Below are 10,998 nucleotides of genomic sequence, written 5' to 3'. Positions count from 1 at the left end.
CATGTACATTTGCGCGGACTTCACATATGTTCCCCATGTGACGCAGGCTTGAACTAGAACCAATACCTCAAGCCCTCTAGGGGTCCTCTACACAGTTTGACAAACTCCCATCAATTTACATGCTAAAGATATCCTTGCTCATCAGCGCGGAGTCCGCAGAAAAATGCGCCGCCTCACCCACAACTTAGGGGGATGAAGTCGCCGAGTGGCGCAAGCTACAGGCAGCGGTATTTCTCCGCTTAAAAATGCTAAATTATATGTATACCACTCGCTACAGTACCAGCTGCCTTGCTTTGGTGGCATGGCCGCCCTAATACATGTAACCTGGAAGTGCACTAAGCGCCCTGATGAGCCAAATAGCAATAACACAGTGGAGCAGTGGGAAGCATAGCTCGCCCATTCCGACTTGGCAGGAGAAAACTCCTTAATATCTGTTCCTGTCATATAGTGTTTCTTTTTCTCTCTCTCTCTCATATATATATATATATATATATATATATATATATATATATATATGTTGATGTGGATGGACCCTTCTAGTTAGCATTCTTTGCCTATTTCAGCCATTTTCGTCCAACCACCCATCCGTCCGTCCGGCCGTCCGTCCGTCCGTCCGTCCGTCCGTCTGTCCGTCCGTCCGTCCGTCCGTCCGTCCGTCCGTCCATCCATCCATCCATCCATCCATCCATCCATCCATCCATCCATCCATCCATCCATCCATCCATCCATCCATCCATCCATCCATCCATCCATCCATCCTCTTACGCTGGCCCAGCTTCATGCCCTGACTCTTGTCATTCTTTCTTCGACACGCCTTCTACGCCGACCCAGTGACCCGAGTGTCTACGTCGTTGTCTTCATAAGAGTGTTGTCATGCCACCGTCATCACGCTTCTTTTTACCATTGTAATCACTCCACTAACCTCTTTACGTCGTAGTCATACCACCTTCGTCGTTCCATCGCCTTCAATTCTTCTTCTTTACTCTAGCGTAGTCACGCGGTCTTTATTCAATCGTGCTTATGCCACTGTTATCATACCATCGTCTTTACACAGTCAATATCACCTATCCGCTGCGAGAACGCAGTCGAAATGCCATCTGGTCATGCCATCGTCGTCGTCGCTCCGGCTTCCTCATGCAATTCTAGTCATACGATCGTTGTCAAGTCATCGTCGTCATAGAGGCTTCACGACAGTCGTTATTACGTCATTATCATCATTTGTCATCATACCACGGACATGCCATCGTCGTCATTGTGCCATCGTCATACAGTCGTCTTCATGGATACGTTGTCATACCATCATCGTGATCCTGCCGCTGTCTTTACATCAGCGTTATCCTAACTTCGTTATCTGAATAGCGTCAAGCCATCGTCGCCACGTCATGGTTGTATCAAAGTGATCGTCAAATCACTGTCATCACACCGTAGTGTGATAACCATCGGTTATCTACCCTCCTCATTACATGTCCTGCCCATGCCCATTTCTTGAAATCAAGAAAAAGAAATGGGCATGGGCAGGACATGTAATGAGGAGGGAAGATAACCGATGGTCATTAAGAGTAACGGACTGGATTCCAAGGGAAGGGAAGCGTAGCAGGGGCGGCAGAAAGTTAGGTGGGCGGATGAGATTAAGAAGTTTGCAGGGGCGACATGGTCACAATTAGTACATGACCGGGGTTGTTGGAGAAGTATGGGAGAGGCCTTTGCCCTGCAGTGTGCGTAACCAGGCTGATGATGATGATGACACCGTCGTTGTCACGCTGTCGTTTTATCATCGTCCTCACTTGAGTAACATTATCCCATGCCGCCATGCCATGGTCAAGCCTCTTACGTCGTGCCACTGACATGAATCTTTCTCCGTCCGTCTATCGCAATACTGCTGTCGTAATTCCATCGTGATTACTGGCGTTATTGAAGCTTCGTTATCGGAATGTCATGCCGTCGTTATCCCGTCATCGTTGTCACAAAGTCCTCGTCCTATCACTGTCTTCACACCGTCGTTGTCATGCTTCGTTTTACCGTTCTCATCACTTCAGTAACGTCATCCCATTGTCGCTATGCCATCGTCACACCTAGTTCCTTCGTCATTCCATCCGCCCCAATCGTTATTCGCCATTTGGGTATGTAATAATGTAATAGTAGAAACTTGCTAACTTTAACACTGCTGGGATGGGAACATCCTTTATAATAATTGTAATCACGGCTATTTATTGCTCAAGATTTGTTGGGAAAGTATTCGTTATTCGATCGATTCGTTTGGGCGCTATTCGATCCGTATTGAATTGTGTCTCAAAAATCTATATTCGCATACGCCTAACCCGAAACGCGACACATGTAGTTCGTACGTAATAATAATAATAATAATAATAATAATAATAATAATAATAATAATAATAATAATAATAATAATAATAATAATAATAATAATAATAATAATAATAATAATAATAATAATAATAATAACAATAATAATAATAATAATAAAAGACATGTTATTCCAATCCACCACACAGCTGTCCTACAGCCTCTATCATGGTTCTGCGTAAAACAATCTCGACTTTCTTCCACTTATTCATGGAATTACACATGTCAGTTAGGTTAGGCTGGAATGCGGCTACACAAATGCTCTACCGGATGTGGTTTCTGGCAATCCTGGGGATACTCAAAAGTAGAAAGACACGAGCAGGAAACTCACCGGCTCTTTTCTGAATATTGTTTGAAGTATTCTACTCTAACTGTCACACATCAGCCGCAGGTACTAACTGACAGGTGTTCAGGTATAAAAGTAAACAAATAAAAGAAATGCCCGAATGAGGGCTTTAAAATCTCTCTAGGTGCTGGTATCCAGCACTGAATTTTGCAGCGGAAGACGCTTTCGAAGCAACGTCGACCCAGGAAGCAGCGAACGTCTGCCGCCTGTCAGCTTAGCTGGAACCATGCTAGTCTTCGTCGTGACCTTCTGCCTTGGCCTGGCGTCATCCTTCCCGGCAGTTCAATCAATCCATGGTGATGATGGCGGTGAGAGCAGCTCTCAGATGTGTCTTTTTCAAAAAAGACTTTGCATGCGACAGTTTGTTCGGTACATTCATTGATATCATATACATGCATATATAGTGTCCCTTCTTCCAGGGCCAACGGCATTTAATAAACGGATTTCTTTGTTGTAAACCAACAGACAACCTGTATCTACATTGGTAATTTGCTCCCCTTTAGTGGGGGAGGTGGTTCTTCTAACCGGATGCTGAGAATTTGTAGGCGACAACAACAACAACAACAACAACAACAACATAGATGTGTGACGACATCCCATTGAAGTACTTTCACGGGCACCATGACGCCATTACTGTTTACAACATTTGCTGGAAGTTGGTCGAATGCGACTACAGAATAATTACAGTGGGCCCTTAAATATGCAAAGGCTTAACAGGACCATTTGAATGCCTTTTACGCATGAAAACAGCTAAAATATGCGAAAATAAAATGAAATCTGCGTTCTTACACTGACGTTATGGACACAGCATTTGGGCAGAAAAATGGCAGATCGCTTTAATTTTCTTTCGTAGTACCCAACATTTCTGCAATTTTGATCTGTGGGCTTATGTCGTATTTAGTATAAGTACTTGTTCTATGAGAAAATGAGTAGCCGATGCTGCCTAAAGGCGCGAACATCTCCTAAATATCACGTATGAAAAAAACATTCTGCAACCTATAACCACCACCTCTTTTAAGAATAATATGCATCATTCTAACCTGATTCTGCGTCCCCCCTCAGTGCTCCTGAGTGAAGTTGCAGGATGAATAACTTGCCCAATTCACTACTGTTATTACTAGTACTTTTAATGACACTGCACAAACAACACTGACAAAAAGGAAGAAAAGCACGACGACATGGCACCGACACATAATTGATATTTTATTCAAGGAGTTTCGCTATCTTGCTCACTATTGTTATCGCAGTATGTCGTGAATCTATAGCCCATACTGTACGCATAAATTTCTTCTTATTGTTTTGTTTATTTATGTAATGCCATGGAGGGGACGTTACCTTTCTCTTCCTTTTGCACTAATCATGTAGTAGTAGTAGTAGTAGTAGTAGTAGTAGGAGGAGGAGGAGGAGGAGGGGGAGGAGGAGGACGAGGAGGAGAAGGAGGTGGAGGAGGAGGAGGAAACTTGATTATCTGTAACTGAGTCCAAGTCGTACTCCAATTAAACAGTGGCTACTTCTTCCTGAAAAAGTATTTCTAATAGAATATTTTTTTTATTCTGCTCAACCTTCGGATTCTAACGTACATGGTATAAAACCAGAGCGACATTTCAAGACGATACAGAAATCGGACACGAGCCATTAACGATGATTGTAAATGTATATAATACAGAAAAATAACATTGATATATGAGGTATATCATCAAAAGAACTGCCTTTCGTGATTGTGTAATGATGTGATACGGTGGCTCCCTTTTTCTTTCTGCCTGCTTTATAATCCCCTTTTCGAGCGTCGTTCTATTACTCAGGCTTGTGTTTCCTCTTAGTAAGTTGTACTCCCTTAGCCGTACGCTTTCATGCTGTCGCGTGTGCTAGGGGATGAGGGCTCTTCAAGCTGTTCTCACGGCCCCTGGCTGTACTCGTCGTAACATTTTTTTTCTTGATGCGGAATCAATTTCAATTCAACTCGAAATCTAAGCGAATAGGCGAACGCTCTTATGAAGCTTTATTAAAGGAATTATGCGTTCGATGGCGTATGTGCGTTGCATTAGGAATATTAAGGCAGTATTTCTTGTTTAATTGACGAATTCTGCAGCGAACAGAGCCATTCATCAATATATGTGTGTAGAGGCAGTATCCGATGGCTTTATGTATCAGTTAATTCATCTGTTTGTTGCCTCTAGCAGCGCGCGCGCCGGTGTCTAGGGTGACCGCCATTCTCCTCTAGCACCGCCACTGCTCTCTCCCGCTACCGCCACACGAGGAGAGGCTAGGGAGAGAAGAACATACCTGTCCTTACCGAACACTTCACCACCGCATCTAAACCTTCAGACGCCCCAAAGCTCTCACGTAGCAGCCACGTTTTTCTCAGAAAGCTACAATTGTTGCCGTCCAGCGATGGGCGCGGCCAGCAATTTGGTTGCGCGACAGCACGTCACCCTTTGCATCCGAGCCTTTGTATCTGGTGAAAGTCAGGCCACCATCAACCACCCCAAAGACAGGCGAAAGAGCCAAAGAGAGCTTTTCGCTTTAAACGTCCATACAACGTTATAAGTGAAGGCTCTTGAATCGCAAAAGCTTTCGATAAGCGTGAACGCATTCAGCGCATGTCTGCTGAGAGGCCGATCTTGGGCCGGCATGACAGTAAACTTTCAGAATTTATATATCCATGTATGTACTATCACAGGCATGCCTTCGCAAATAAATGTAATTTGGTAATAGGATTCTTTTATTTTGAAGAATTCTTAGGCAGAATTCCTGGCATTTTACAGGAAGGTAGGTAATTGAAATACGGTAGCGTGTATTTCATCTCCAGAACTTTTCTACATCTAAATTTACGTATTTCGGTGATCATACTCGATGTTTTAATACCACTTGTGTGTTCTTGCCTTTAGCTATAGGGTTTCTGTGCATAGTACTTGAACTGCCACGTTTAAAATCTATGTTTGATTTTTCTGTTGCACACAGGCCAGCGAGTGTACATCAGGCGATAAGTTGCAGAAAAAAATTATAAGCTGCTGTCTAATGGCCTGTTATGGGAAAACGCTAGCTTGTTCTTCATTAAGCGAGTACTGACACATGTTATCCAACTGTAAAACCTACCGTACGCTTTTCGTACACAATAGAACTTATTAATTATAGAATTCGGGAAACACGTGCAACTTAATTTCATACTAAAGTCGATCTCGGAATTAGCTGATGTCGTGTAGCAGTACGGCTAGCTATTGTGCTGTTTCGGATGAAATATCAACACCTTCTGTTGGCGCTCTCACGTGGCAGTCGCCGATGTAGGAGGAACAGTGCGAACTAATGTGTCATCATTATGTGGTGAAGCAACCTGCGACTGGTACAGAAACAGAAACGTGTTTGCAGAGATGCGTAATATAGTGAATTATGCAGGGGTGATCTGACGCTTGCTAACATTTCTCATGCTTTCAGACGGCTTGGACGTTCATTTAACACAAGAAATGCCACGCCACAAATACCATAATAGTACTATTTGAAATACATGTTACAGGAGTTTTCGGACCGTACCACAAGCAACAATTCTTATGATAAAATACTTCGGCGTTGTTGTACATATTAAGACGGTGATTTAGTTATTCGTACATAACAAGTTCAGCATATATTCTTGCATATTCTCGCTTTTATCGATATAGCCATCGTGAGGCATAACCATATAAGGGTTCAATGACTTGAGCAACATTGTCTGGAAAGACAAAAGCAAAAGTGAAAATTGGCATTTTGTGCAAAGCTTTTCCCGCGTTTCTGCGTGGTCGTAGAAAAGCAATTAGATATTGATTGAACTCTTCGTCGAGAGAGGATTATTTTTAGATTTTAGGCTTTACATTTTTCTTATTTATTTATATTTTAAAAATACAACATGTGCGGCAGCGTCATGCGGTTACAGCTCCAGCACGTTGCAACGAAGTGTATACGTAAAAAGAAGCGATTCAAGTTGCACACATTCATCGAAAGAACATGTTCACAGAGTGATCAGCAAACTACCCTATCAAGGGCGCATCGATTAAAAGCTGTCGCGACTAAACGCACTGGACCGAGTATGCTCAGCGCAGGGTCACGTATTGGGCCAACTATTCGAGAGAGGAAAAGCGAGAGGGATGACTTCACAAGTTCTTGATTTGCGAGGGGATGGCTGCATGACGTCATGTACCCTCCTAGCTTATTTGCTTCTTCCATGAGAGCTGGCATGCTGATTCTCTAGCTATGCCTTATTCTGGGATAGCGAACGGGGCAGGGGCCGGTAAGGGCGGTGTAGTGGAGAAGATCTGTGCTCTGCTAACGAACAAATGACGCGGGCCACTTTACGTTACTGGCAATTTAATATGACAGAAGAGAATATGCTTGCTCAAGTTAGCGATAAGACTATATATAGGGCTGCATCATGGTTCAGGATCAAGGCGCAGACATTTTCTATGCAGACTTGCTATTGACTTACTGTGCAAAGCAAACAAATTCGTTTCTAGAAGATGAGTTCCCAAGATAGCACGTGGCCAGTAAGTAGCTCTGCTTGAGCAATACGCATCCGCTCATGGAAGAGAGGCAAGTGCGCCTGTAAGGTGCCTTATGAATATATGACGGCGATAATGAATTATTTTTTTTCGCAAAATTTGTAGGTAAATAATGTTGAGTGGCACCAATGGGGTGAATTTAACGGCCCATTTATCGATGATAGATTCTATTGTGCCATTGCGCCATCACAACTAATTAGCGTAAGCTCTATCAATTACCTTGCTTATTTGCTGGCAACTACAAAGAACAACGCCGAGAAAAATATCGATCGTGAAAAGCATTTTAGTGTAAATAAACCTAAGATATAAAAACTCAATCCTCCCAGGTTCCATGCATAAAAGTCCTGCGGAGATGCCTATAGAAGCAAGGAGCTCCGAGGATGAAAGTCAACGCTGGCCTACAAAGCCCGAAGACGCCGCTAGGGAGGACAGCGCCGCCTCTAAGGCCGCAGATGCAGACAACGATTACCAAGACATTCATTCTGCGGACTACAATGACTTTCCAGGACTATTGAAGAAAGTGCGCGAAGAAATGAGAAAGGGTCTGAGGAATGCTGTTGATCGATATGTCGAACGGATGAATAGAGCTTCTGCCAGAGATATTGAATAACCTTCGTACTGGGCTCCGCCGCACACATGCACACAATGCCAAATAAATGCAACTTGCGGATGTTGATCCTCACAGTTACAATCGTGCACTCTGGATATTCCGGATGTTCTTTATAGAGATAACAACAAAATAAAGAGTGTTAGAAAAATATGAAGTCACGCCAACGCGGTTCCCTAAAGGAAAGCTGAAGTGGTATTTAACATGCAAGAGGCATTAACAACGCAACTACGTGTAATTATTGACTGGTTTGCAACCGCTACAGCGGCATACACGTAAGGCGCCCACCCCCGTTTTCCTGGACTAAGCAATGGGTCGCTTCGGTGCCCTTGGTAGAAGCCCTCATTGCCAGGCGTGGTGGTGAACCACAGGACAAAAGTACTAGAACGAGAGAACTCAAACATGAAAAAGAAATAATGCAGGAAGCTAAAAAAAATGAAGCGTGGCTCTGCTATCGCAAACACCAAAAGTCCACTGCTTGCACGTATCAATTGAACACGATTTAAAAGGAAGGGTTATATCGGGGGCTCATATATAGATATATTGGAAAGGAGAAATCGTTTTCCTCCGCAACCACTCTACTATATTTCATGAGACGTGTTGCATTTAAAAGAAAAATTAAAATATGTAGCGACCATGGATAACACATTTTTTATTTAGGCCATCAGTTTCTTCAGAGAGACTGTTGAAAATTGACAATTTCCGGAAAAGAATACTATCAAGTTTACAACTCTGTAACTCAACAACGAACAAAAATATCACGATTTTGTAAATTTCTTGGAATAGTACATTTGAAGCTGGCAAGAGTGACGCATAATATTTGGCTCTTACGTGCACCTTAAATATGTGAAGAGGATTTTGCAATACCCATGTAACCTATGTAAGACATTCGCCTAATATATAAATTGATATACCAAATTTATCCGGTTTGAATGTTCTAACAAATCCAGTTTACAAAAACGCTTTATTTGTTTTTTGTTGCAAAGCTACGAATTTGTAAACATTGTTGCTTGTATATTTTTCAAACTTAACAATTTCTGAAAACACCTTTTAAAAATCTTGGCCTCAACTCAGATCCTTGCGTCCAACAATCCCTAGAATTTAACTTTATCTCTAAAATGCAACAACTTTCATTAATATCACCCCTGTGGTTCTCTCAGAAAAACGTTTCAGTGTTTTAGATGTATTTGAATACGAGGCATTGAAGCAGAACCCGAGCAAAAGCTTCCTCTTGAAATGTGTGGGGGACTTGACTTCGGTTGGAAGGCGTCCATGTTTCCCTTGCGGTTTAATAATTCACATTTGGACACGGTAATGTTATGCTAGCCCAAAGATGCCATTTACCATAACCATAATTTATCCTCGGTAGTACCTGCGCGTTCCCACCACGCCTCCCATATGAGTGCACATGTCGAGTAGGTATAGAGCAAATAACTTGGCCGCTGTTTCACATGACACGGGTGTACAGCAGATGTGCACCGGCTGTGGTAACATCTTTCAGGTGTGCTCACCGAAGTCAAATGTACAAGCACACTAGCAAAATGTTTCCTTCAACGATGTGCCTTGCTCTGGCACCTTAGTCAACGGTGAGCTTTAGAGGGGAACTGTTAGTGTCTAATTAGTCGGGATTTTCGGAGGCCTCGTCCGCAACGAAAAAAAGTAGAAGAAGAAAAAGCTTCAGCGAATGAAGCGAAATTGCATACATTATTTGATATCAGCCATACAACATGCATCACAGCATTCGTTTCTATAAAGAACAAGCACAAGACAAGCAGGCAAACTGCATTGTCGATAAGGAACTCCTTATACCATGGTAAAAGCAGCGCAAGAATAACGGCAACATAAGACAAAGAAATACACAGGACCTTGTTGCCTTATTTCCGTACTGTTTGTACCATAAAGATGAACCATCTCGCCAAGGTTTAGGCTCTATTGCACTCCAGATAACAACACGAAGCGCATAGCGCTCACCGCATACATTTCTCGGCACACAGGCATTCAGGGCTCACTCTCTCCCTCTTCTCCTATTTCTATTCCCCTTTCCTCCACTCCCAGTGTAGGGTAGCAAATTGGGTGCTCGTCTGTTCGACCTCCCTGCCTTTCCCGTCCTTGCTCTCTCTCTCTCCCTCATAGCTGTTGCACAAGCTACCGCGGCGACGGCAGCTTGTGACGTGGAGTGGCGTCACTAGTGTTTCGTATATAAAAGAACTAGCCTAGCAACTGATTTCATTGTTGTTGCAGCACCGTTATGAGTGAGAAACGTGGCTGCCGCATTTAGGCGAGGGCGAAATGCGAAAACGCCTGTGTACTTAGATTTAGGTGCACGTTAAAGAATCCCAGGTGGTCCAAATTTCTGGATTCCCCCACTACGGCGTGCCTCATAATCAGAAAGTGGTTTTGGCAGGTAAAACCACATAATATTTTTTAGTAGTAAACGGGTAGTTAGGACTCCCGAGGAGCAGCGTGAATACAAGGAGCGGGTAAGGGAAAAGAAACTGCAATAAGATCACCGGAGGTCTGTCGCAGAAATTAGCCTTGCTCGCATTACTACTATGACTTCCACTCACCATGTTACTACCACTACTTTGTTACTACCCATGTTACTACCATGTTACCCATTACTACACCATGGTACTTCCACTACTTTAAAGCAATAAAGCATTGCATGCCTTCTCAGCAGATGTATAGGCGGTTTTTAACAGCTGCCCTCGACATCCACTTTCGTAGGACCAGGATTGCGAATCAAGTTTCGCGGGAGGAATACGCTAGGAGATCACTGCCCTTGGGAGCTGTATCGCCGCGCGTAGCCTTGGCACCAATACAAGGTGCGTTAACTTTAATCCTAAATTTGAGTCGATGGTGATTCAAAGACAAATGAAAAATTTCACAGTATAACAGGTTTCTTCCCACTATACCTGCTTCTTGCAAATGCCTTATATAGAAGAAAATCAGTACTGATTTAGCTGAATATGCGAGAGGCAAAGTATGGCTCTGGAACCCTCTCGGCCCACGGCCGGTCTCTTCGAGGAGCGAAGTGCAACTCACAGTGGTCCGGAGACGAGCAGAGTCAGTTAATCTAGAAGCTGCTCATTTACCGGTCAGGTATACGGCGGGTGCCGCAAACGAATGTAGCGCTCGGACCTTTCTATCCCCGG

General features: G+C 43.4%; 1 protein-coding gene across 1 annotated transcript; it reads left to right on the top strand.

Moving 5' to 3' along the window:
• The first annotated feature begins 2,850 nt into the window (after window positions 1-2,850).
• On the top strand, window positions 2,851-8,102 carry LOC142570882 (uncharacterized). Its single transcript, XM_075679188.1, has 2 exons — window positions 2,851-3,018; window positions 7,563-8,102. The coding sequence occupies exons 1-2, from the start codon at window positions 2,937-2,939 to the stop codon at window positions 7,844-7,846; spliced, it is 366 nt and encodes a 121-aa protein (XP_075535303.1). The 5' UTR covers window positions 2,851-2,936; the 3' UTR covers window positions 7,847-8,102.
• Window positions 8,103-10,998: the final 2,896 nt, after the last annotated feature.

This window comes from Dermacentor variabilis, chromosome 2, assembly GCF_050947875.1.
Source record: "Dermacentor variabilis isolate Ectoservices chromosome 2, ASM5094787v1, whole genome shotgun sequence".
NCBI classification, from domain to species: domain Eukaryota; kingdom Metazoa; phylum Arthropoda; class Arachnida; order Ixodida; family Ixodidae; genus Dermacentor; species Dermacentor variabilis.
This window is presented reverse-complemented; position numbering and strand designations above follow the sequence as displayed.

Coding starts and splice junctions, on each gene's coding strand:
- LOC142570882 (XM_075679188.1), top strand. CDS start 2,937: ATGCTAGTCTTCGTCGTGACCTTCTGCCTTGGCCTGGCGTCATCCTTC. Junction 3,019..7,562: donor AATCCATGGTGATGATGGCG/GTGAGAGCAGCT, acceptor CAATCCTCCCAG/GTTCCATGCATAAAAGTCCT.